Source organism: Coffea arabica, chromosome 2e (assembly GCF_036785885.1).
Source record: "Coffea arabica cultivar ET-39 chromosome 2e, Coffea Arabica ET-39 HiFi, whole genome shotgun sequence".
NCBI classification, from domain to species: domain Eukaryota; kingdom Viridiplantae; phylum Streptophyta; class Magnoliopsida; order Gentianales; family Rubiaceae; genus Coffea; species Coffea arabica.
In genome coordinates, this window is record NC_092313.1 from 75,514,506 (window position 1) to 75,541,431 (window position 26,926).

Consider the following 26,926-nt stretch of genomic DNA (forward strand, 5'->3'; position numbering starts at 1 on the left):
AAAATAAAAATCAAGTTTGAACTAGGGCTCTGCAAACAATTTTTAACAATATTCATGATTGACCCTCGCATCTTTTCGTTCAAGATTCCCAACCACCCACATTTACGTTCTGAAGGCCTCAGGGGAAGCCAGGAAGAATGAAAAAAAGCCCATTATGACCCAATCCAGAAGGCAAAAGGCCCAAAAAGGTTTCCAACCACGCAATCATCTTACGAACGGGTCCAATTGAAATCCAACTAGCAACCCAACCCATCTTGATCGACGCTATTTTGTTTTCTTTTAACTGTGGAAAGAAACACAAGCGTAATATGAAGGAAAAAAACGAAAAAAAAAATAAAAACACAGTGATCCACTCATCTTCTTGGGTGGTCATCTAAATAATCCTTTCTATCATTTATTCTTTTACTCATTGGGTGGTTACCTATCCTCCATCGTATCTATTTACTTTTTATTGATTAATCCTACATTTTAAAAAATACGATACCTAAAATATATCTTATATCTTAACAAGTGACCAATGGCACCCGTTAAACAAACACTTGTTAAAATTATAAATCTCGAAAGTAATATTTAGATAAAGATATTTTACAAATAGAGCAATTGCCATATCCATTAGAGGGGGTTGCCTTTTGGGAGCAATGCTGATTTCTTTTTTCCTTGATTAATATTATGGCCATCATGTTACAATTTGCAGGCAGTTCACCTCATTTCAAATAAAATATAAACTTTCAAGTGATTGATCTAAAATTTGGAAGCCTCTCATGAAACATGAGGAGGAGTTCTATTTATTTTTCAAACAAGCAAGCAATTTTTTCACATTCAACATTCGCATTTACATTTTGAAGCACTCAACTCTGCCCAAGTGCTAACAAAAGGAAACAAGAAAAAAAGGCAGAAGATTGTCATATGATCGATCACCAGCTGAAACTGATGGACTCGAAATGCAAATTAGCTCCCAAACCAGAAGAGCATATGTTTGCAACCTCATGTCTCATCTTCTTCGGTCCACAAACTAGAACTCCAACGCTGGATTCTTTGCGCTCAAAAAGAATTTCTGCGTCAGAACCAACCTTAAGATATCAAAACATGCACGTAGATTATGTTGACCAAAATCAATGGGAACCTACAGTAAATTTTGCTGAACGATAAATGGGCAGAATAATTATTAACCTGCACTCATCTAATCACATTTATACTTAAAAAAAAAAAATACATGTAACACAAGAGTAGTGAGATTTAAGAAGCGAAAAAAGAGGAAAGGAGCGATTTGAATTTATGGCCTCTAATTCCTACGGTTTCAGGCCATGCGATTTTTGTTCGCCATATATAAGCTGTTAATCAAACCCATGTGTCATGCTTTAGGAATTTACCTGCACTAGTATAATATAGTTAGTCATATTGCAATTAGTTGACTTACTCTTTAGGTCTGGCCTTTCACCATAGTGCAGATTGGTAGAGAGGACCAGTGACTGCTGGGGTAAGCTTTCTAATTCTCTGTCTGCATTATAGAACCATGAGTTGGGTGACGCTACGGGAGTTGCCCCTTCCAGGTTCTGAATCTGTTTGTTCTCCATGGCATTTTGTTTCTTGTTCCAGAGAAAAGCCGCGGTAGCTGCGATGATTATAGAAATGCACATGAAAAGGATATTCAGCACAGCTCTAGAAGACCATGAATAGACATCGTTGGTGTTGTGATCAATGGGATAAATGTAGAATCTCGTAAGAATCCCCATGAAGATAAGATAGATGATAAAAGATGCTGATATTATTGCACCAAGCCAGAGCCAGCTGTTTTTGCCCAAGATTGGAGCAACTGGTGAATCTGATGGCTTTGGTTTGAACCAGACGGTCCTGAGACTCTTCTTGCCTTCTGGTGCTGGTTGTTTTTCTCTCGTTACGTAAGCCTCAATTTGTAAAGCGAAGTTGGAAAATTCTGCCGGGGAACCAACAATAGGGAGGAGCAGATCTAGCATGGTCAAGTCTGAAGAATTCTTGAATGAGGGGATGAGGAGAATTGAAGGAGTCTTGCATTTCAGCGTCTCGCTTGCGTACATAAGCTCACGAATGATGGAGATGAAAGGAGTGATTCCGCTGCCTCCACTCACCATCACCAGCAATTCATGCCTGCAACCAACGGAATAAGAAATTATAGGTAAAAAAATCAAGTAGCGACAAGTGTCTTCATTGGTCCGGATGTACTTACATTTTTCTTAGACACGGAACAGGAGTAAAGGACACTGTTTGTACCTTAGGAAATCAGTTGAAGTTGGTCCATAAGGTCCTTCAATGGACACATCAAGATGATCCACAGAAGAAGGGGAAGAAAGCATCTCATGGAGCTTCTTTGTCCAACTCCCGTCACCTTTAATGATGACACTCAGCTTTTCAGGCTCCAAATTACTGCTTGAAGTAATTGTAAAAGGGTGCCACTGTAACTTCGAGATGCTCGGTACATTCAAGAACAATATGCTTGTTGGAGCATAGCTAAGACCTGATAATAAGGGGGGAAAAAGTTAAAAATCATACTAATTTCGCTTTCATCAATTTTAGAGGATGCAAAGAATCAAAAGAAAAAGGAAGAACGCGTAATTACGAATGGTTGCTCATAATGTCACGGCACCAATTTTAGTTCCATAACATATTTTCTATGAATGAACAAATTCCTCTTAAAAATAAACACATCATTTGGACAGTGAAGGCCATCGTTGTCATTCAGAAGAAACCTGATGTAGAGCTGAAGTTCGTGATCATTTGCTATCACCTATCATTTGGTTTTTTTCGTTTTTTTTTTTTTGTAATTAAAAGTTTGGACAGATTCAACTCTATTCACCATCATGGATCAGGGCATACCCTTAAAACCATACATCGCTTAGAACAATTCTTATAGATAGTCCACTAACATAGTTCTCGCATTCGCAGCAAAATTCAAATATACAACCTTTTTGTGAGAAGGTTATCCGCGCTTGTCAATTAAGCCAACTTGTGTTGGCATATTATTTGGTAGATTAATTTTATTTTTCTTTTCCCCCCTGTACAATTGGAACATGCACTTATGTACCTTTGGTCTTGGAGAAGCTGAGCTCCACGGTTTCACAGGGTAGAATTCGAGCGGAGACTGAACGAACGTTTTGGCGAGATTGCAAGAACCTCAAGTAACGATCAATCATGAAGAGATAGAAGCCAGGAAGCATGAGGCAGGCAAAAGCGATGCCAACATGGAGGACGAAGAAGAGCACGAAGATGATGTACAAGTGATGAGTATAGAAGAAGAGCTCAAACATCTTTCTCCTTATGCGGGGAAATGTCGTTGCCCACATGGCTAGTCCCGCTACCAAAGCTATTTCTCCGGCCACATTGGAAATGTCTGCTTTAGCCCATTTTGTCATCTGAATTATTTGAGCAAAAATAACAAAACAAAGAAGAAAGAAAAATAAGATATTAGTTATACTAATTATAAGCAAAAGAAAAGCATACGTGAAGAAGGTAACCTTTGACATATCTCACAGACGAATACAAAAATTGGCAATTTTAACTTTTTGATCTCATAAGATTGACGAACCCCACGATAACACCCTATAAGCTAGCAGCCCACCACCCTTGAATATGATACATCAAAGTCGATTTGTCAAGCAACTCCCAGATGGGACCTTACTTATCTTTTTGCTTTTTCCAGCAAACAACAATATATGCCCATACGTAATGCGAAACTGCAATTTGCATGGAAAACGCACCAAGCCTAAAAGATATGTAAAGAAAAGCAACCAAGAGCCCAAACAAGAAACAAGAACAAATTTAGAGCACAGACCAGTTTCTTCTGGTTTGGTCAGTGGGGTGATGCATGCTAGCTAGCTATTAGTCTCCCCAGGTCCAGGGCAACCCATCCCTGCAACTTGTTTCTTGTGGGCACAATCACCCAAGTTGCTCCTTCACTCATAGTGTCAGTGCTCAGTACATCGACTGTTGCACTATTTTCGTTTAGTTATTGATTTAAACAATTGGAAACTTCTATTCTATTCAATTATATAACTTGTTCAATCGCCTGTGTTTCCGGAAAAGATATATAAGAGTAATCATTTATTTTATTCATTGAAGATAGAGTAACCGTTCAATTAACTTTCAAATTAACCAAAAAAAAAATCGCAAATAAAAAGAGGACTCCATGTACATCTGCATATCAATTCTTACGAAAGAAACTAATTAAATTGGACGAGATAGTCAAACAATTTTTTCGAATATAAACCATTGCATCACTTGTTTAAGGCTGTCACCACCTCAAATTGTTGGCACTGGCAGTGAAGCGAGTTTGTTAAGGGTGTTTTAAGGTTGGATGCAAAGGGCACATTGAACAGGACTAGTAGAATGCTTCAGTCATTAGATATGACTTTGTTCATTAATTCAGTTGTCTTAATTGTATTTAACGTTTGTATCAAGTACAAATAACCGGTGGAGTACTACTACTTAATAATTACCTCGGATATTTGATGTGTGGCAGCCCAGAAGATGATGTAGCAAACGCCATGAGCGGTGAAAAGGGTCATTACAATGTGGCCAAGCCATATATGATACTTGATGCTTGCTTCGGATGTCAGGCCAAAAAGTTGCAGCACCGATGAGCCGCGGGTCACCGGAAAGAAGAGAAATGTTAGACATAGATTCCCTAGCAGGCCTAGCCTTAGAGATGCACTGCCCAGCTTAGCTTGCCACCTGCCACATATATATATCACATATGAATACGATTAGTGTATGGATTTATATGATCCGCCACCTTTGTCCGAACAATCTCAGCTTTTATTTCTGCAACTCTATGCTTTCTGGAAAGAATAATAATAATAATAAAGAAACTGAGATGGATGGATTTCTTAGTTTCTAATTAAGTTAAAGGCATCTTACAATTTCATCCCACTCTTTGCAGCTGACTTCGGAGTGATGCTAGCGAAGCCATTGCGCACGTAAACTGTGTAGAACCAAACGAGAAGGGCAATGAACATCACAAGAAAAGCCAACTCAATTCGAGAAACAATTCCTAGTCCTTTGATGATAACTGGCCTCTTCCATGCCACTATACGATTTTTACCATCACGTCTGTCGATCAGAAAACACGAAGAAGAGTTGCAAGTCAAGCTTCTTCTTCTTCTTTTGTTTTTTTTCCCCCCACGAAGCCAAAAAAAAAAAAAAAAAAAAATCTGCTGCAAAAATTACTTAAATCCTTCTTGATGTATCTAGAGTTACCTCTTTGAATCATGCTCATTGCTTCGTTTCTTTCCTAAATGGAGAAAGACACAGCCCAAGGCAGCAACGAAAAGAACAGGAAATGTGAAGACCAAGAAATTTGCACCTGTAAAAGGTGGTTATGAAGAAGATGAAACTGCTTATATAAAATTGAGAAAGAACATCGAGGAGTAGAGAGGATCGGAGATCAATAAATCATCAATAAATAAACCTTGTGATCCAAAGTAAGTTGTATTAGACTCAGCTCGAATCTTTAGAAGCCAGTTCTGTTTGAAAGTATTGGTTGGCACCATGATCCAGATGAAAATATATCCAGCCGAGACCACAACAAGCAGTGCCATTATCATTCCTTGGACGACACTGTTTCCTCCAGCCTGAGGAGATCTTGTTGCCACCCTTGTGTCCATGGCTTCGTTGATGACTATCACTACGGGCCAATATTCGTAGCGGGGGGAATATCTATGGAATTGCAAATCGATAGAAATAGCCTTGTATAATGGATACAAGAAGTTAATGGCCTTATATAATGGATAGACGTCGTGTAGAATATTATTTCCTAGTGTGTGAACCTACAAGAGAAACAGTAGCATACCACTAATATTCCTAAACCATGAAAAGCATGATTCACGCCCCTGCAAGGGTGATGGAATGTATACACGTAATCTTCATTCTTCCCCTAAAAACAAAACCTGCGAGAGACAGAGAGTGTGTAAAATAATTAATTAATTTTGGACACAAATTTTTTTTGGCAATAGTTGTGTATAAGCACGGCAAACAAGCAAGCATAGGCTTTTACCATATGCTAAGTAGATACCAAAGAAAATCATTCAACTGTAGTAAAAATTTGACAATATATATTGTAACATCAAGGTTAGGCATTTAACTATAATACTATACAACAATGGCCCGTTTAGATTGCATTTTTCATGATTTTTTCATGAAAAATTTACTGTAGCGATTTGATGTATGTGAGGAAAAAAGATTATAGGAAAATATGATCACGAAAAATAACGCAATTTTTTGACAGAAAATGATAATCCAAACAGGGCCTAATTTCACTTATACGTTTATTTTTCAACTGATTACATGTTTTTTTGACATTATTCGGGGGTCAACGAAAGGGCAAAGAAAGGCACGTGGTTTGCTTTATTACGCTTCATTGCATGCTTCATGCATTATTTTCGCGTCAGGGGAGGGGATAGCTTAAGAGTAGCAGCACACTTGTATCTAAATCAAACAGTTTAAAAAATGGATACGTACGTATGCACCTAATGCAAAAGAGAATAACTTGATTGTGTGGTTGACGCCATAAGTAGACTAGTATGGTACTTGTATAATTGGCATATACATAGAGGTCTGAAAATGCCAATGCCATCTATATATATATATATATATATATATATATATATATATATCGTAAAACCTACTCTATGGGAATCTGACTCTAAGGAGTGCCTAATTGAGTCGAAGAAACCTGACGGAGATTGAACCACCATCAGATCAGATGGGTGCACCACTCACCCGTATGGATTTAGAACAATTCTCATATAAAAACATATTGATGGGAGGCAAGATTTATATATATATATTTTTTCGTAAAACCTACTCTATGGGAATCGACTCTAAGGAGTGGCCTAATTGAGTCGAAGAAACTTGACGGAGACTGAACCACTCACCCATATCAATTTAGAATAATCCTCGTATAAAAACATATTGATGGGAGGCAAGATTTGAACCTCTGATCTCTCATCCCACTATTAATGTGGTCGCCGTCTCTATATTCACTAATCAAGATCTTTACTACCATTGAAATGCATCAATATATATATATATATATATATACTCAAATCAAATACGTCCATGTGTTTACACTCGAAAAGAGGAAGATAAGGTGCGAAGTCCTGTCCGTCAAAACTTGCCAAAAAATCAAGAAAAGCTAATATGTAACGATCCATTCAGTCAATTAGAACCATTAATTCACTGCTTTTCTTCCAAGTTTCACAAACGAAGGGCTTTATCCAGCTTTTCTTCTGACAAAAACACCATAGATTTCTGACATTGTTTAACAGGCATATATGTAATGCTGACGCAAAAAAAGAAACATACCACTAAATGGAAGCTAGTGATCGTTAGGCAATGAAAGATCTAATCCTGGTGAAATAAAATTAGGACCATCAAAGTGGAGGCACCGCCCCAAACCTGAATTTCACGGCCCATGTCTAGCTACATTCCTCTCTGTTTCCACAGATTGGGCGGAAGGATAAAGATTTGGCTTTTTTAGGGGAAACAACACTTAGCAAATTGGAGGGCAATCGCCTATTTGACCAATATAGTGGGATGGCTAATGTGGGATGTGCGTGTTGCATTGTGTTCGTCCAGGAGTAAATACGGCAGTCCTCGTGTTGGATGTGCGCCTGCGCGTGCCCAAAAGCTGATGTGTGGAGCAGATGTTGGGTTGACACAATTAGACATGCAATTTTTCTGTAGCTTAATCTTTTTATCTCTTAATTGTTTGCCTACAGTTTCTTGATGATTAATTAAATGGCCTGAAATAATTGCTACATCTGCCTATGCAAGCATTGCATGAGGACACTGTGATGATTATATGTTGTCAGTCGTCACCTTGAAAGTGGAAGTGATGCTTCAGGACACTTTCCACAGCAAAAAGGCATCTACGCTCCATCCTCTGGGAATTCAGTGACGTTTCTAATCATAGTTGCTAAATCTTGGGAACCTAGCCAGGTTTCGTGCGGAAATCAACGGACCCATGTGGCAGCACCACCCGCCAACGATCAACATGGTCGCACTAGGATTGCAAACGAGTTTAGCCTCCTCGCGAATCAACTGGATGGAAACTAGATGCAGGTTCGTCCAAAATTATTGAGTTCTAATCGAATTCGAGCTAGTTTGACAAGTTAGTCGAATCAAATCAAATACATTAGTACTCGGTTCGTTAGCTTGTCAAGTCAGTTCGAATATATACATTTTTAATAGTAAAATTATATATATGTCTTCTGGATTTTTGTTATTTATTAAGGTGAAATGTCAATTTTATATATTTGCTTTTCTAATTAGAAAAAGAAAAGAATGATATTGGTGGTTTTTGAATGATTAGTAGGTTATTGCCCCCGCGTGAATGGTCCAGCGGCAGCGCCTCTCACCAGTGACCCTTGAAGTCACAAGTTCGAGTCTCATCTACGCTGGATTCCTCCGCGCACTTAATGTGTTCGCGCCGGGTTGGGGCGCCGGACCCGGGCCGCAGGGGATTAATCGGGCCCCGTAAGAATTGATCCGGATACCCCTGTGTCGAAAAAAAAAAAAAAAGAATGATTAGTAGGTTATTGAGTAGTATAGGCTTAGACTTGGGAAGAATATAGTGGTACAATTATAGGAAGAGTACAGTGGCAGCGGTGAATTAGCAGTGTGAAATTTGACAGATGAGGTATGGATGTATCATGCTAAATCTTGGAATGGTACATTTGGAAATTGGAATAACAAATAATATGACACTCTATTTTTTGACACTGACTCATGCATTATATGTAGAGAGATATGCATTCACTTTTTTTAGGGGCGGCAATTGGGTCAGAAGTGAATTGGCGGATTGGATTGAGATCTGAATATAACAGATAACCTGCTGACCCGAATACGACTTACCAATTCAAAACGGGTCAGGATACCTAATTCGAACCCGAAATTTTGGGTTAGCGGGTCAACCCGAATGACCTGAAATATAATTTCAATTTATTAATTTACCAGTGTAATTTCTAACATAACCAATTTCGCACAAGACTAATTACATTATCAAATAATAAAAATCTCGATAAAACAATTCCAAACCAGATCTGAAATAAATTAAAACACTGTAAAAGTATTTTATCCCAAACCAGATCTAAAATAAATTAAGATACTATAAAAATAGAAAATAATGTTATATATCATTTGTCCAAACATAATAATTCCAACTTCACACAAGTTAAACAAATTCATTTAGAATTAAGTGGTTAATACCTTTGGGGAAAAAAGAATAACTCAGTTTAGTTAGATAAAATATTTTTATATTTATTAAATTATTTTTAATTTATAAACGGGTTATCGGATCAACCCGTGGATGACCTAAATTCGACCTTTTTTCGGATTCATTAAGTTCGACTCAATTCTGACCCGAACCCATAAAATCTCAACCCAAACCCATTAATTTCGTATTAAATTCATGTCATATATTCAAATCGTGTCGAAAATTGCCACCTCTAACTTTTTTGATTCGTTGTAGTAGTTTTGAAATAAGCGTATCTTGCAAGCACGATCGAGGGAGAAAGAAATCAATGGCTCATGATCAATGGTTTGGCATCGCGCTCACTAATGTTCTTAATTAAGAATTCAACAAATTAAGTGGAGTACTAAACTTTTAAGTTCATTTCTTTGAAAATAGAGTATTACTCTTTGATTATTCTTTATTGCTAAAATTTCATCCCTAAAATCATAGTCCAAAATATGATCTAATATTCTAATGTGTTCCCGCATCTAAAAGGCCGCGAGCCCAATAATTGTTCAGCCAGCCTTCCATAGCCAGGTGATTATATATCATTTTCCCCACAGTTACACTTTTTTAGTCCCCATCCGCATTTAAATTTGAAGGCTGGGCCTGGGTCTAACCATAGAGGCAAACAAGAAGGAAAATGAAGGACCCACTCCAGGGGCCTCCAGGAGGCCAGAAAGTTTCAATTTTGCCAGCCACATTCTACAAGATTGTCGATTCACCCGCTGAAACTGATGGACTCGAAAATGCAGACCGGCTCTTAAACCTGAAACAACGTCTGTTTACAACCTCATATCTGATTCTTTGTGCTGAAAATGAGCTTCTGAATCAGCATCAACGTTGTTAGGAGTTGGGGAAATTAGGACAATCTATTCAATTATCCTCGAAGTAAGATGAAGACTACAATGAATGAAAAGAGTTCAACAAAGATTTTTTTGAAAAAGATATCCAAAACTAACACAAGAAGGAAAGAAAATTTGTGCAGACTACCCTGTCTGGTGGATCTTGAAACACGGGGAGAACTTGAAAACGACAAAACATGTGCTAGTTTAGTATATCAGATGGCAAATTGGCGCAATCCCACCATGCAAGCTGAATATTTTTACATGGCAAAGTAAGAATAACTAGAACCATGTGTCGAGGGATTGATTACATGGCAAAGTAGTCAATAACTAGAAGCAAATGACTGGAGCAGAGCTACATAAAGATGAAAAAGAACCTTCTGCCATCTGTCACTCAACTAAACAAACAAAAACACTGAGGAGATCTTGCAGTTCCAATTCCAGAACAGGATATGCTGTGGTGTAGGTATAACTTGCAAGCATGGCTCTGTCTATAGTCTTTAGTTACTTCAAAGTATATCTAGCATTGAACTAGTCTGTAGCAAGTCAGCAGCAGCAGCTCTTCTTCTTCCAGAACCACAACATATGACGCAAATAATACATGCTACCAATGTTTATCTTTGCGTCTAAAATGTTCCATTATAGTAAGGTGTGATCCTCTTTCATAAATCATGATGACATAGATCTAAAACTTTGCAACTACTACTGGTGATGCTGACGTAAAGACGGAGAAGGAGCTCTACTGTAGTCTATATACCATGCCAAATGCTTCGACCATATTCGAAGCAATTGAACCATAAGATTATCAAACCATCAGCAGCCAAGGTAGAGAATACCATCTGGCAACACAAAGCCAAAAGCCTATCGGACCCAAGATCAATAAGGAACCATAATTCACATCACACTTCATTAAGGTCCTACACAGCAATTAGTGCAAACTGATTTCCGCTAGAAAACCAAACATAAAGAAAACACAGCAACCACTCCAAAAGAAGAGGCATCAAAAAATGCATGATCGATTGCACCCACACTAGAAAAAAATATACTGATTCACAGGATTAATAAAAGCAATGAAGTTTCCTTTTCCAAACTGCTTGAACATTCATAGGTAAAGGTAATTTCCAACAAATAAGCTATTGAGTACAAAGCATAGACATCATTCCCCGGAAAGTATACAAATATGTTAAATATCTCAACACTGAGTGGAGTACAGTTTGAATTTTAGACAAATCTACAGCTACTCTGTATAAATAAAAGTTCTCACAAGAACAAGAGAAACAAAAAGCCATGAAGACGTTTCATATACTAGTCCTTAAGATCTTCAGGGATATATAAGGTACTTGATTTAGGACTCACTAGGCCCACAAGGGCATCAGAGTTTACCAGATGACTGTTGGCTGCCATACTTCAGATTAATTTCAGAGACATCCACAGGTAACCTTAACCATCCCACTGTGTCCCTGCCTCCAGACCTCCTCCTTTGCACTACCACGGATGCAGTTAGCAACAAAAACACTGCCGCTAGTAAAGGCACTATGACACCGGCATTTCCTCTTCTCCAGCTCTTCATAACTGACTCAACACAGAGCTCGCCATCAAAACTACCCAGTGAATTGCTTATCTTGAAGACCTCAACCCCATTGAGGATAGCATCAACAGCATTGGTCAAGCTCATATTGGACGGGCCAACACTAACGTTCAATGATTCGGAATTCAACCCTTCCACTACAAAATCAGCATAGAAAGGCGAAGCAAGCAACATGTTTGTCATTGCTGATAAATCCAAGTCCTCATATGCCAAATTCCCATTTACATAAACATTAAAGTAAAGCATATAAGGCCCAATGCTTGCTATATCGCAGAAATGCATCCGAACCAAGTACTTGTAACCCTCAATTCCTGGAAACACCCAGGCTATGTTCGACTTGGGAATGACATTATTCGAGCTCTTAATCACCCGGGCTGAGTTATAAACATTGTCCGGCCCAACTTCACGCGTTGCCCCGCCCATCTGATACTGAATCCGGCCACTGAAGTGGATTTCCAAGGAGCCCTCATGACCGGATTTTTCCAAAAATTCACCATCAGGGACCCAAGCCCTCCACAGAGAATCATTGAAAGGTGTCACCTTTGGACCTCCTACATTCACTCTATAAACAGTTTCGAACCCTTTGTTCAACAATCCATTAATCCTCTCATTTTTCTCAGAATTTACAAACTGGGCTACGTCAGCGACCAAGTCATGGGGTGCAGAAATCACTTCAATTGCGTTGACAAAGGCAAAATTCGATCTTTTCTTTGGCACAAACGTAATATCAAGCTTATCGGAATCAACCCTTATGATATACTCCTTGATTACTATACCGTCTTTCGGGGAATTCTGGATGCTAAAATCGCGTAACAACAAGAACCCATTTGCCAAAACGTGGAATTGAACAGCGGAGAAGTCGAAAGAAGTGGAATTAAAGAAAGGAGAGAAATGAAGGCGTACCAAGTGGTGGGTCCCCCCGCGGTGGTCCTGAATTGGGAAGCTGTACTTGCAGGGACTGCTGAAGGCTCTGGCAGTGCGGTAGAGAGGAGAAGAATTGGAAGAAGCGGGGTCGGAGTTGGTGAGTGGAATAGTCCGGGTTGAAGGGGTGGTAAAGAATCGGGAGGCTGAGGTGGAGGAGTCGCCCGTGAAGCGGCGGTGGTCGAGGTCGATGATGGAGGGCTCGTGGGAGCCGCAGCTGATGAGGTAATGATCGATTGGGTGGAAGAAGGAGGAAGAGGAGACGAGGGTGGTGAAGAATAATAAGAAGAAGGAGGAGCTAAGAGCGATGGCGGGAGCAGTGAAACTCTTCATAGCTCAGGTCAATTTGATGATGGAATTGGAAACTGGGAAAGTGGAAAAGAAAGGCGTCTGGATCATTCAACTCTCACGAAGAAAGATGAAAATACAAATTAGAAAGCAAAAGCGTGTTTTGGCATTTTAACAACATCTGATTTCTGAGCTGGAGGCGTTGAAGTGAAGAATGTGGACCCCACGCGCTTGAAGCATTCGGTCATCTTACAAGATGAAATCTTTCATCTGATTTTTTTTAAAAAAAAAAACTCGGTTCTTTTTTTTTTACCAAAGCCAGGATGACTTTTGATCATTTTACAAACCTAAATCCGAGGAAATCACAAAAGCCGGCAACTCTTGAGGTTCCTCAGGAGACTTATAAACTAATCCAAATCCCCCCCAACACTCGATGTGGGATAACTACCTTAAGCAGGGCAGCTACTACTAACACCTAAAGAGACCTCACTAACCCCGGACAGGCAGTTGTCTTTTTTACCAAAGCCAGGATGACTTTTGATCATTTTACAAACCTAAACCCCGAGAAAATCACAAAAGCCGGCAACTCTTAAGGTTCCTCAGGAGACTTATAAACTAACCCAAACCCCCCCCCAACACTCGATGTGGGATAACTACCTTAAGCAGGGCAGCTGCTACTAAGACCTAAAGAGACCTCACTAACCCCGGACAGGCAGTTGTCATTTTTACCAAAGTCAGGATGACTTTTGATCATTTTACAAATCTAAACCCCGAGAAAACCACAAAAAAACTCGGTTCGAATTAGCTATTTTTCAAGTGATTTTAAAAATTTTACTGTAATTGTATATATGAAAAAATTTATCTATTGAGGTTGTTTTTAGAGGGTTTTTTTTTAAACATATTTTAAAACATTTTTAAAATTTATGAATTTTTGAAGCATATTTAAAAAATTTACATCACTCACAACTGCTACCCACCGTCGCCACCTCCACTCTCCTCCTTTTTCCTCTCTTCTCTTCCTCCTCTCTTCTCTCCCTCTTCCCTTGCCGTCACCATCACGTGCTTGAAGCATTCAATCGTTTCACTAGATGAAATCTTTCATCTAATCCTTCCAAAAAAAAAATTCATTCATCTAAGGTACTATCTGTAAAAAAAATAAATAAAATGTAATGTATAAAAATTAATCTAAATTTAAATTTAATATATATGTTATGCATCCAATTATTAGAAAATATACACCGTCATTATGTGCAAGATTAACTAAAAAAATAAGGGAGAAGAAATTGTGTCTGTTTGCGTGTGATAGTGGCAATAGGAGGCAACGGAAATTTCTTCGATTACTCATGAGTCATGACAAGGCTTCGAGGTCAATACATAACAAACGAGCAGAGAGGCTACTAATTCTTAAGCCTTACGCGGCTCCACTGTACATTCCACAATCCCAGACGGACAGACTTTAGTACTAGGGATAATTTCAGAAACCTCCCCTGAGGTTTCTAATAATTTCACTGAACTCCCCTAAAGTTTTAAAAAATTATACTTACCTTCCTTAATTTGATAGTTTTAGTAACAAAACCTTAAAATAGTATTTGATTTGGTCAATTTTTTAAATGAATACCCAAAAATACTCTTGTATAATGAGTTTTAATTTATTTTCCTGTACAATTATATGATTTTTTAATATAATTATAAGGCAAAGTTGCCAAATTTTTTATGTCCATTTCTGCTATTTGATAAACAACTATAATAATAATTTTATTATTATGATATTATACTTTTTATGATATTTTATTATCAATTTAGATTTATAAGATAGAAAAGAAAATGTTGAAATAATTCATTTAGATTTTATAAAATTTTCGAATAGTGGGATTATCAGAATTTAATAGTGATTGTGGGACATTTTTTTTATTTATTGTTAATTTTAATACCCAAAAATAGAAAACAAAGATCAGCAAAAACATTGGATTACATATAAAATTAATTCGTCAAAAAAATCACTAGTTCGACATTTTGTTATAATAAAAAATAAAGGTAATAGTTGTAGTTCTATAGTTTTAAGTTTTATTGCCTAAAAACTAAAAAAAAAAGAATGAGAAGGAAAAAGAATGAAAAAATAATTTTAAAACTTATTTTAAGTATAAGCATGCCAAATAAGGGAATTTCATTAAAATATTTAAGGGTAAAATTGTAGTTTTAAATGATAAGAGAGGTATGTATAATTTTTCAAACCTCATGAGAGCTCAGTGAAATTGTCAGAAACCTCAGGGGAGATTTTTTAAATTATCCCTTAATACTAATACCCTGCGGACTTCACTAGTATTAGAATTAGCATAGGATTTTTTTTTTTTGAATTTTTGAAATATTTTTAAAAAGTTTACACCACTCATCACCACTATTAGGCCTGTCAACGGGTCGGGTCTAGACCCGGATCCGGACCGGATCCGTGAAATTATTGCGGGTAAGGGTAGGGATTTAATTCCGTTTCCCGGATCCGGATCCGGATTCGTTTTGTCAAACAAAAAAACGGGTCGGATACGGAATATAGTATTCCGACCCGTATTAGACCCGGATCCGGATATAAATGAATTTATAATTTGATTAGGGTGATGTATTTGAATAAAGTCAATTTGATTTATTTTCTTATTTGGTTTTTCCTTTGCATTAGTTAGAAATTAGTTTACAAATATATTTTTTTCTCATTTTATTAGAAATTATAAATTTTGCTAAATTTGTTCGGGTAGACCCGACCCGGATCCGAGACCCGCCGGATCCGGATCCGGAAACATAGAATAAAAGACCCGTCGGGTAAACGGGTCGGATCCGGGTCCGGTATAGTAATTCGGGTCCGGACCCGGCCCGTTGACAGCCCTAACCACTATCCACCATCACCACCTCCTCCCTCCTTCTTCTCCCTCTCTCTCGTCTCCTCCTTCTCCACCGTCACCATGACGCGCTTGAAGCATTCAATCATTTTCACTGGATGAAATATTTCATCTAATCCTTCAAAAAAAAAACCTTCATCTAAGGTATTGTTTGTGAAAATAAATAAATAAAATATGAATGTATAAAAATTAATTTAAATTTGACATATATATCATGCATTCAAAGATGATAATGTATACACCATCACAATATACAAAATTAACTCAAAAATAAAGGGGAAGAAATTGTGTATGTTTTATGTGTGTTAGTGGTAACAGGAGGCAAAGGAAATTTCTTCTATTACTTGACTCTGTTTGGATTATATATTTTTTTGGGTGTTTTTCAAAAATTTTACTGTAACTGTGTATATAAAAAAATTTGACTGTAGATATTTTTTAGAGGTATTTTTAAAATATATTTTGGGGCTTTTTTATAATTTATAAAGTTTTTGGAATTTTTTTAAAAAAATTTTACACCACCCCCTCCTTCTCCTCCCTCTTTCCTCTCCCTTCTTTCTTCTCCCCTCCTTTCCCCCAACCCCAAAACCCTTTGAGTAGATTATTGTTCTTAATCTACAAAATAATGAAAATAATATTTTGACAAAAAAATACTCATGGTAGACATATATATCCTTGCATATTGACACATGTTCTAATTATTTTGTAGATTAAAAGCAATAATCGACGAAATGGCCACATGTGTGCTGATTAGTTAATTTAATGGCTAATTTGTGAAAAAAATTGTTTGATGATTAAAAGTCGATGTGAACAATAGTTTAACGGCGGTTGAGTTTTTTTAAACCTAACTAAACAAACCAACCAAATAACAACAAATGGCATCAACTAACTAAATGAAATAAATGAAACACTCAAGCTTGGTTTTGCTTTCCTACACAAATCATCTCTCAAATAATTTTGGACTGCAAAACCATGTATGGGGTTTGTTTCTTATCATTCAAGATATCAGGCCACCTTTTTGCTGAATTAGTAGCGACAATGCAATTTATCCTAAATCAAAATGATGGGAAAAAATTAATAACGTATCACTATTGACAATTTTGCATCAGTGCACATAAGAAAAGGACATCGTTGCATAAATCTAAGATCAAAATGACGTGAAGGAAAATGACAAAAGTATTTTAACCTTGTCTTCATATTCATGCCTTTGAAAGTAATTTCCAAATTATAAAATTTACATATCTTACATATTAACTCCTCTAAAGCGCTTTTCAAAACTCAATTGCTTATTTGCATTCTGTCATATGTAAAAATATATGGGAACGTTAAATTGAATGGTAGATAAAAGATATTGTAAATAGAGTATACTGAATTTTAAAAAAAAAACCCTTTTCCTTATTATTTTCTCCTCCTTTTTTTTCCGTTGAGGATTTATATATTCTCACGGGTGTCTAAAAGATATTTTATTTGGACAGATAGAAACCGAAGAGAGAGAGAGGGGATTCATCAACAAAGAATACACTTTTGCAACAATTACACTACTGTTGTTTTATACACGTTATAAACTCCTCTTCAACGAAATCCAGGCCCAACAAAAACCTCTCGTCCTCCTCCTCTTTCTTCTTCACCCCTAAAGCCTAAAAAACAGGGAAGCTTCAATCCCTTGCTACGTTCCAGACAAGACTGCCCAGAGCCACTGAGCCATGGCGTTCCCTTTTATGGAAGCTGTCGTTTGTACGTTTTCTCTTGCCATATGTCTTATCGACTTTCTCCTCTTCCCTAGCCTGTATTTGAGCACATTTTGTTTGTATTGCTTCCGAAAATTAGAACAAGAAATTGATGGTCGATGTTTATTTTGTCAAGAAATCGCTTTATTCATCTCATGCCCTTTATAGAGTTAATAAGTTGACGTTTGCTTTGAAGTTTGGATTTTATCTCTGGGTTTCCGCGGTTGTGGGATTTCTTGAATCTTTACTGTAGTTGTTGCGTTTCTGCGGGTTGGAAGATAGGTTTAGGGTTTCACTTTAATGTCTTTTTTTTCCCCATATTTCCTTTCCTTCAATATTTTCTTTTTTATGTGATATAGTAGCCCTATTTAATTGCTGTCTTGGAGTGAACTTTATGGTATTGTCTTCGGGTCGATTGAAAGGAACACCTATATATGCATGTGTGAGAACACGCTTAGATCACTTGTACAAAGAAAGAAAGAATCTTGCACATAACTTTACAAAAGTGGTAGTGCAAACAGTAGAAGTGGCTGAAGACTTCCACTTTCCGTGGAGTTCTTTAGTAGAATGCGTTGACTTTATGGTTTGATTACTTAGGACTGTTGGCTTTGTTGTTTCATTGTGCAATAGTTCATTATCCTTTACCTTGTTCATCTTCTTGTAGAATGAGTTCCGTAATCTATGTCTTTGTCTTTATGAAGTTCTGCCTGTTTGTGCCATCACATGGTGACTGACTGATTGGACGGTCTTGTTTCACAAATTTAATTCCAATCTTGGATCTATCTTTCAAACAAAAAATGTCTTCTGTGTACTAGTTCGTTTAAATTGCATTTTTATCCCTTCTAAATAGGTGTGAAAGAATAGTTCGTCTAAATTGCATTTTTATCCCTTCTCAGTTCTCATTATGTCCCTTTCACCCCTAATTTTGTTTCAAAATATTCAGGTTTTATGATATTGATGTACTTATTCGAGAGTTATCTTGATTTGCGGCAACATGCTGCCCTTAAGTTGCCTACGCTACCAAAAACTCTGGAGGGTGTAATCAGCCAAGAAAAATTTGAGAAGTCTCGAGCATATAGCCTTGACAAAAGGTATCAATTACTTCCTTTCGTTTCTAAAATGCTTCTGTCTCAAATTTTATAGAGATTATACTTGCTTCAAACAGTGTTTTTGTTATTGATTTTGTTTACCTTTCTTGCAGCAACTTCCACTTTGTTCACGAGTTTTTTACCATTCTGATGGACTCTGCAATTCTGTTCTTTGGTATTTTACCTTGGTTTTGGAAGGTGAGTAGACTTGTATTCTTTGGAGATCTTCTTTGCAGCTGAAATATTTCTGTTGACATTACTATGACTGGCTGCAGAAATCAGGAGAATTTTTGGTTCTTGCTGGGCTTGATGCGGAGAATGAAATTTTTCACACGCTTGCATTTTTAGCTGGTGTTATGTTTTGGTCACAGGTAAATGTGAAATTTTTATTTCAGTCGCAGTTTTCTTGAACTAGTACTGCTTAATGTAAGATTGAATGTAGATTAGCCTTTCTACCTGCCAACTAATTACTAACAAGTCCGACATAAATATTTTTGGGCCCTTATCTTTTTGGGAACTTGACTTTTGGAAAATTAAATACTGGTGAAATCCTGTATCAAAGAAAGCTGTGCAGACTTGCTCTTGAAATGTTGATTCAAATAGAATATTTGATTAAGCTGCTCAAATTGGCTCAATAATTATGAACATTTATCTACCTTATGTTTGACTGTTGATATCTTAATCCTAATTTTTTTTCCATTTTTTAAGTGGTAGAAACTTCTTGCTGTGCATATGTAGAGCTTAGTAAGTTTTAATGTCAAGAAACGTTAATATTTGGGGAGAAAAGATTAATTATGACGACTAGAAATCTAGTGTGATAGAAAATTCTTTTTCACCCCTCTGCACATTTATTAGCTAGATATCTGAAAAGGACCAACTTTGGAAGCCCAAATCTGAGAAACTCAAAGGAAGTTATATGGTGGAAAAGAAACTTTATTTCCTATCAATTAGGAAGACTAGAAAGCCTCAATACGGATAAGACAGAAACTTCTTTCCTATCCCTCTGCACATTTATCAGCTAGATGTCTGAAAAGGGCCAATTTTGGATGCCCAAAGCAGAAAAACTTAGTACTACAATTATCATGAAGAGTACCTGGCCCTTGTGGATATTTACTTGGAAGTTATTTTTAATTATTGTTAGCTTTTGATCGTTTTGAATTCCTATGCGAACTGCTAAAATTGTTGTATAATGCAGATTACAGATTTGCCATTTTCGTTGTACTCCACATTTGTCATTGAGGCAAGCCATGGTTTTAACAAAGTATGTACTCAGACCTGTCATCTTTTATGAGTTTTAGTTATTATATTTGTGTCTGTCACTTGCAAGTTCTTTATAGTTTCCTGGGTTCATTCTTTGATGGCTGTTGAATCTCTTTTTTTAATGTGCCTGGTGTAGCAAACAATTTGGTTGTTTTTTAGAGACATGATAAAAGGAATTGCTCTAGCTGTGGTGATTGGTCCACCTATTGTTGCTGCCATCATTGTAATAGTACAGGTACAATGGTCCTAGGGTTTACATTATTTGGTTGTTGCACTATATAATGCATGGCTGCTCTTTCTAGTGCCTTAACTAAAATCTCTAATGATACTAACTTTTTGTCGCAGAAAGGAGGTCCTTACCTGGCAATATACTTGTGGGGATTCATGTTTGTTCTTTCCCTCGTGATGATGACGCTGTATCCCATCTTAATAGCCCCACTGTTTAACAAATTTACACCAGTAAGTGATGCAATGGATTGTACCTAATATAGAGTTGTAATGGTGCTGTTAAAAAAAGAAGAATGGGAACATTTTTCATGAGACCTTTATTTTGCAAAGTCTTATGAATTTGGTTGTGTATTTCTTTGAACAAGCAGCTTCCGGATGGAGAGCTTAGAGCAAAAATTGAGAGTCTTGCTTCCTCCCTTAAGTTTCCTTTGAAGAAACTGTTTGTTGTTGATGGATCTACAAGGTCAAGCCACAGCAATGTAAGCATTTTACTTGTTGATGCATAGTTTCTTACATTTTGCCTAAGTTATATCATTTTGGAGGTTCTGCAGTATAAAAAACTATGGAGTTTGAGATAGTCCTCTATTGTGCTTAGCTTTTATTTGTATTTTCTGTTAAAATTATCTTGTCCTCCTTTGAATTTTGTACGTGTGTGCATTTTTTGTAGGCATACATGTATGGGTTTTTCAACAACAAACGCATTGTTCTTTACGACACACTGCTTCAACAGGTGCGGAGGTTACGTTTTTGGAACTTGTAGTTAATGACCTTATTTACATCTACTACTTAGCATTTTTTGTTTAGTTTGGTGACAGTTTGTATAACAAAATCTCTGGATATTTAAATTGTTTCAATGTGCAAATGCAACCTACTTTTTGCGTCTCGACAAGGACTTACTAATTTGAGGAATAATAACTAATAAAGTTGTTATACTGGTTTAACCTGAACTTTGAAAAGCAAGATTTTCTAATTTTTCTTTATTGAGTGAGTGGGTATGCAATAATAGGGTTTGGAGGTAAATTTTTGTCTAAAATATTCAATCAGAACAAAAGTGAGATTGAATCTGTATCCCCCTCCCCCGTTTCTTGGAACCTGATTCTTGTTTCCATAATCCTTTTGATTACATTTTACTTACTGGACTGTGTGATTTAGTGCAAGAAAGACGAGGAAGTAGTTGCGGTTATTGCACATGAACTGGGGCATTGGAAGCTAAACCATACAATGTACTCTTTCATTGCTGTTCAGGTATGGGATACACTGTCAAGCTAACAATCTTGTTTGTCATCTGGTTCATTGTTTTCTCCTTTGTTACTTGGGCAGTTACAATTTTTTGAGTGATTTGCCATTCTATGGAATGCATGAAGAGAATTGGATGTTTGCATATCTCTTTGGTTCCTGAATGTAATTAGAGCCAAAATTCCTGAAGTTGCTTGAATTTTTTTTATCTTTTTCTGTTTTTTAATGCTGGAAATTGTTTACTAGAGGCTGCTATGTAATTCTTGTAATAGGTCTATGCACTGCCTAATATACTATATGCTGTTTGGGTAGTGGGATGATGAGTAAGAGATAAAGGTACTCTTTAGCTGATTTTGCTCATGGGCAAAGTAGTTGCCTGCATCTATTGGTTTTCTTATCTGATGTTATCTTTACTTATATTATTTTTTCTTGAGGTAATAGCTAAGGCATTACTCGTCTGTTTTACATGTCTGTGTCATGAGAGGCCAATTTTTTAACCTTTAGTTGCAATGTCTCGTCTCTGTTGTATATTTGTTACTGTTTGGTTCACAAAGTTTCTTATATGTGTCCTAAATGTTTGAAAAACTGATGATATAGATTCTGCATACTGTCTTTCTATGTATTGCAGATCTTAACGTTCTTGCAATTCGGAGGGTACATCCTTGTGAGGAACTCCAAGGATTTGTTTCAAAGTTTTGGGTTTGACACACAACCAGTTCTAATAGGGCTCATCATATTTCAGGTAATAAAATGCCTTGCAATGGTTTCTTGATAGGTGATTTATGCTCAAGCTGATTTCTTGGTTAACCATTTGCAAAAGCTACCTTGATGGTAGTCTTAATCTGAAATGTGTTGAAGGTCAAAAGTCCCATCTGCTTAGGCAATGCGATGAAACGATAATAAACATTCCTAGTCAGTGCAGATCCATTAAGGTTAAAATAGTGACTGAGAACTTCTAGAACAGAAAAACGGTGTCTTAAAAATTGTTACCCAAACGAATTCTTCTTTTTTTTTTTTAATGCGTGGATGAAGAGTACAAGTCTTGGATTATCATAGACCATCATATGTACACACATATGCAGCTTGACTTACCTTAGTGTTAGATAAATACAATAGCTTTCTAATAAATTGTTTCTTCGAACAAGAAAACTGATAGTTGTTTACTTGATCTTTTTGGTCGTAGCACACTGTGATACCTCTGCAGCACCTTGTTAGCTTTGGTCTTAATCTTGTTAGCCGATCCTTTGAGTTCCAGGTAACTTTCAATCTGCAAATTGAATTTTGGGTCATTGCTGTATGACGGCTCTTTGCTGTACTTTCTTTTGAGCATTGGGATCATATCTTACTCACTTTTTGCTGTGATTCCAAAGGCTGACGCTTTTGCTAAGAAGCTTGGTTATTCATTAGCCCTTCGAGCCGGTCTTGTTAAATTGCAGGTAACTGCCCTTCAAATTCTCTTTAATTACCTTTTCCTTGTAAAACGATGATGAGGGGGGTTTTTTTTTGCATGTCATGTGCTGAAGTGCATTGGTACAAATAAGTGTGATATGATTATCACATGGCATGACTTTTTAGGTTTTTCATTCATGCAAATGTATAATGTCTGGTGAGGATTGGTTTCGTGAATTCCTGACTTGGTATGATGGCTTTGTAGGAGGAGAACTTGTCTGCTATGAATACGGATCCTTGGTACTCGGCTTATCACTACTCTCATCCTCCCCTTGTTGAAAGACTGGCTGCTCTTGACGAACCAGACAAGAAGGCAGACTGAAGAAATAAACATTTATGACTTTTTGAGTGTAGAGTTTATGTTTACTTAGTGCCAAACTGTAGTCAATCACGGGAATCTTTTCTGTAATTTTGCTTTTTTCTGGTAACATCTGTTGTTGACATCTACTTTTTGTTTCAAAAAGTGCCCCAGTGTTAAAGACGGCTGAGTTTGGGAGGAATAGCAACATGGTAGGGAAATACTAGCATAGTGGCAGTAGGACGAAATGACTCTTACAAATGTCTCTGCTATCAAAAGAAAAACAATTTTCGAGTCCTCAGCTGGTACAAAATCACGAGTCGTTACTCCTACTCATGAAGTTTCTAGGTATTCATGAAAGGGTTTTTTTTGGCCAAATAGTAACATTGAAAAAGAATAGTGGATCAACTATGAATGCTTTAAAGTTATCACTCAGTCCTTGAGTTGCAGTAATATCTTTGCACAAGAAATTTATCATTTAGCCAAAAACATGCATTGCTTTCAGTTCTTATTTGGTGCCCTAAGGTCACCAAATAGACAAACCCTTCATGAAGAGGAGGGAGATGAACAATATGGCAGCCACATTTGGAGAGTCCAATAGGTAGAAGCATAGATTATCCGGCCTAGAAAACTGACCAATGATTTAACAGTTGCTGTAAAAAAGTTCGTCATGCTTCTTGCTGGAAGAATAGCGGCGGATGGACTAGTGTTATCCTTGTGCTAAGTACTGGGATTTCTACTTTCCAGGTTCGGCAATTTGGTAATCTTAGCAAATCGATTGGATTAACCTAAAATCCTTCCCCTCCTCAGCTTCCAACTTGATGCGTCCATTGTTTACTCTTTTTCAACTTTTTCTCTATGGATTAGCATACTCTGCTATACCATCCCATTTCCCATTACCCTCTTGGAAAGTTGATGCAATGAGCGTGCAGTTAAACCAATAACTTTAGTTACTTAGCACGCCCTGATGGCCATTTTCTTATTTGAAAAATCCTATGCCGGACGACACGTTACTGAAGCACCTATTTGATTTTAGAGATTCTCATGTCTGTATCTATCGCTGAGTTGTTTTTTCATAAGTGGAGTCCTTCTTATTTGTATGCCTTGGATTGTGTACTTCTTAATATGCGTGTTACCGCCCTGTAATTGGAATCACAATTCTACACAAGCTTCTCCTCACAGTTGAAATTTGCACAGTATGGACTTTTCTAACAAGAAATTCAAGGAATCACAGAAAAATCGCTCTCAGTTCAAGGGGAGGAAAAAAAACCAAGAAAAAAGTTGGTTGAAGAAAATGAAAGCCAGAGCCAGCAAATGCCGATGGATGAATGCTTCCTTCCCAGAGAAAGAAACGACCCGTTGCATATGACGGCCAACAAACATTATTATCAGCAGAAGATAAGCAATAAATTCCAAGCAATTATTATTGTCTCATTAGTGAACCTTTAAGTAAGCAACATATATAAAGTGACAGCTAGCTTACTTACCCTAAAATAATAATAAAAAATTAAAAAGGTGACCGCTAACTTAGTACTGGGTTACTTATTTAATTCCATTCAATAGTCAAAGAGCATTTTATCTTGAGCAAACTTAAAACAAATATTATGCGACCTACCTATTATGATGGCCAAGTACGTACAATGATTAGGGATAGTATTCGTACTAGTACTAAACTACTAATCCATCATTAGATTTAAACAAATTTTAGAATGTGTATCTGCTACTAAATCATGAGTCATGACCAACTGATGCGTCCAAATACAAGAATTACGAGAGTACTGTACTTGTCACTTAGTTCGTACGTATTGCAGCCCTCATCATTATTAACATATATCTTGTCCTTTATTTTATTAACCTAAGAACTACAAAGGAAAAAAAAAATTCGTTTAGTGGCCCATCTCTCTTAGCCATCAAAATGAATGCTGATCTATTTGGCTTCCAAAAGGAAAAAAAAAATGCAGATTGACTCCCATTGAGTGATTGGGTGATGGGGATTACACTATTCCTCCTATTCAATAAACTATTAACACGAGTAATTCTTCTTGTTATTCACGAAGCCCATTAATCAAACCTGCACTAGCCTAGCGTAGTCTCGCTTCAAATCATCTATTCCGGATTTTGTTTCTGTCCCGTCTTTATTTAACTGTCACATGTATTATGCTGCTGGACTTATTCTCTAATAAAATTCTAAAAGTTATTGATCGTTGGATTTATCCGTAATAGATTCCTAAGAGTTATTAATTAATACACGTGATAATTAAACTCGGACGTAATCTGGGACAGACGGTTTCAAGCAATGTAGTCTTGTCTAAATGCCGTAGTGTAGGACGTGCAGGGGAGTGGCATTAGGGCATGGATCTTATTTAAAGTGACTCCATTACTAATTCTTGGGTTATTATCACTTTACCCTTTAAACTATATCACTACTATCAGTTTACCCTCTAATATTATCTTTTAGTTACTTTACCCCCATAAGTAATTCAACTCAACGTGTTAAGAAATTTTGGACAAATATACCCTTTTTATTTTATAGCATTACTACATTGTTATTATCACTTTATTCGTTTAGATTATAGTGATATAATCACTTTAGTTCCTAACATTATTTTCTAGACATTTTACCTCATCGTTAATCTAACTAGTATGGTCAAAAAATTTGTAACATATTTACCCTTTTTTATATGTAATTAAAAATAAAAAAGTTGGAATGATTATTCTTCCTTTTTTTTCACTTTAAAAGATCGAAAAACATAAAAATAAAAGGGTTTTCTCAAATTTCTTTCTTTCACATTTATTAATATTAGGAGAAGAAAAAGAGATAAGAAAGAAGAAGACAAAAAATTAGATTTTGCAAAAAAAATAAAATAAAGAAAAGTCTAACATTATCGTATTAGTTTAAGGTTGTCGAGACTAGGATTGGAATTTGGTGGTAAACAAAAAAGTGAAATAATTTTAAAATAATAAAAGTATTAATTCTTTTTTATTTGTAATTTTTAAAAAAAGAATTGAGCTCTCTCTCTCCCTCTCCCCCTTCCCTTCCCCCTCTCCATCTTTCTATTTTTTTTCAACATTAATAAGATTGTCAAGAAGAAAGAAATTAATACGTTGACTTTTTTTCTTGATACTAAAAAGGAGAAGAGTCACTTTAAATTATTATTATTATTATTATATAAAGAGAAGGGTATTTTCTTCTAAAATTTTTTAACTTGCTAAGTTGGTTTAATGGTACGATAAATTGCCTAAAAAATAACTATAAGAGGTAAATTGATAATAAGACTATATTTTATGGGAGTAAAGTGATAATAATTTTAAGGGTTAAACATGTCTTTTCATTCTAATTAACAAATTCCATTAAGTTTGACTGTTAGTCTTGGGAGTAAAGTGACTAAACGATAATGTTAAGGGGGAAATTGATAGTAGCACCAAATGTTAAGGGGGTAAAGTGATAATAACCCTTAATTCTTACTATTGAAAGGCTTGATTAGTGGATTACCTACATCTACGGCAGTTAATGCTATTTAATTAATTCATTCAGTCATCCTTCATTTACGTGATACTAATTGCTAAACCAATACACACTGCTATTAGTTAATGCTACTAGTTGTTGATTGCGACACCAATTTGGGGGTTTCCACGAACCAGGTGTTAAATTTTTGAAAAAATAAAGTTAATTAAGAACAACATATAAATACAAGAAAAGGTACTAGTTAGTATTAATGTGTGTATTCAAATAGTAGTAAAATAGGCGTAATTTAAGCGTGTTAACAAAAGTTTACTAGGCAATCGTTAGAAAAATCTTATTACTTAACGTGAGTTTTTTTTCTTCTAGTATCAAATTTGGAAGAAAATAT

The 26,926-nt window shown here is 36.4% G+C and overlaps 3 protein-coding genes across 3 annotated transcripts; 1 reads left to right on the top strand and 2 right to left on the bottom strand.

Annotated features, from left to right (window-relative positions):
• Positions 1-747: 747 nt before the first annotated feature.
• Positions 748-5,712, bottom strand: LOC113728102 (ferric reduction oxidase 2-like). The gene is made up of 8 exons (XM_027252606.2): positions 5,441-5,712; positions 5,230-5,335; positions 4,891-5,082; positions 4,470-4,704; positions 3,059-3,386; positions 2,248-2,491; positions 1,418-2,124; positions 748-1,054 (listed from the first exon to the last, which is right to left on the bottom strand). The coding sequence occupies exons 1-8, from the start codon at positions 5,634-5,636 to the stop codon at positions 915-917; spliced, it is 2,148 nt and encodes a 715-aa protein (XP_027108407.1). The 5' UTR covers positions 5,637-5,712; the 3' UTR covers positions 748-914.
• A 5,770-nt stretch (positions 5,713-11,482) lies between these two features.
• LOC113724708 (probable receptor-like protein kinase At5g24010) lies at positions 11,483-12,952 on the bottom strand. Its single transcript, XM_027247584.1, has one exon. The coding sequence runs from the start codon at positions 12,950-12,952 to the stop codon at positions 11,483-11,485; it is 1,470 nt and encodes a 489-aa protein (XP_027103385.1).
• Positions 12,953-17,297: 4,345 nt separating this feature from the next.
• On the top strand, positions 17,298-23,372 carry LOC113728103 (CAAX prenyl protease 1 homolog). Its single transcript, XM_027252607.2, has 14 exons — positions 17,298-17,523; positions 18,460-18,607; positions 18,718-18,802; positions 18,880-18,975; positions 19,800-19,865; positions 20,001-20,099; positions 20,210-20,323; positions 20,461-20,571; positions 20,760-20,822; positions 21,245-21,337; positions 21,957-22,070; positions 22,512-22,583; positions 22,699-22,764; positions 22,983-23,372. Exons 1-14 carry the CDS (start codon positions 17,493-17,495, stop codon positions 23,097-23,099), a joined length of 1,275 nt encoding a protein of 424 aa, XP_027108408.1. The 5' UTR covers positions 17,298-17,492; the 3' UTR covers positions 23,100-23,372.
• Positions 23,373-26,926: the final 3,554 nt, after the last annotated feature.

Excerpts from the sequence above, each read along its gene's own strand:
- LOC113728102 (XM_027252606.2), bottom strand. The coding sequence starts at position 5,636 with ATGGACACAAGGGTGGCAACAAGATCTCCTCAGGCTGGAGGAAACAGT. Across the intron at positions 5,336-5,440 it reads AACTTACTTTGGATCACAAG|GTGCAAATTTCTTGGTCTTC; the intron begins GTTTATTTATTG and ends CACCTTTTACAG. Across the intron at positions 4,705-4,890 it reads GCAAAGAGTGGGATGAAATT|GTGGCAAGCTAAGCTGGGCA; the intron begins GTAAGATGCCTT and ends TATATGTGGCAG.
- LOC113724708 (XM_027247584.1), bottom strand. The coding sequence starts at position 12,952 with ATGAAGAGTTTCACTGCTCCCGCCATCGCTCTTAGCTCCTCCTTCTTC.
- LOC113728103 (XM_027252607.2), top strand. The coding sequence starts at position 17,493 with ATGGCGTTCCCTTTTATGGAAGCTGTCGTTT. Across the intron at positions 20,324-20,460 it reads TGTTTAACAAATTTACACCA|CTTCCGGATGGAGAGCTTAG; the intron begins GTAAGTGATGCA and ends TTGAACAAGCAG. Across the intron at positions 20,572-20,759 it reads CAAGGTCAAGCCACAGCAAT|GCATACATGTATGGGTTTTT; the intron begins GTAAGCATTTTA and ends CATTTTTTGTAG.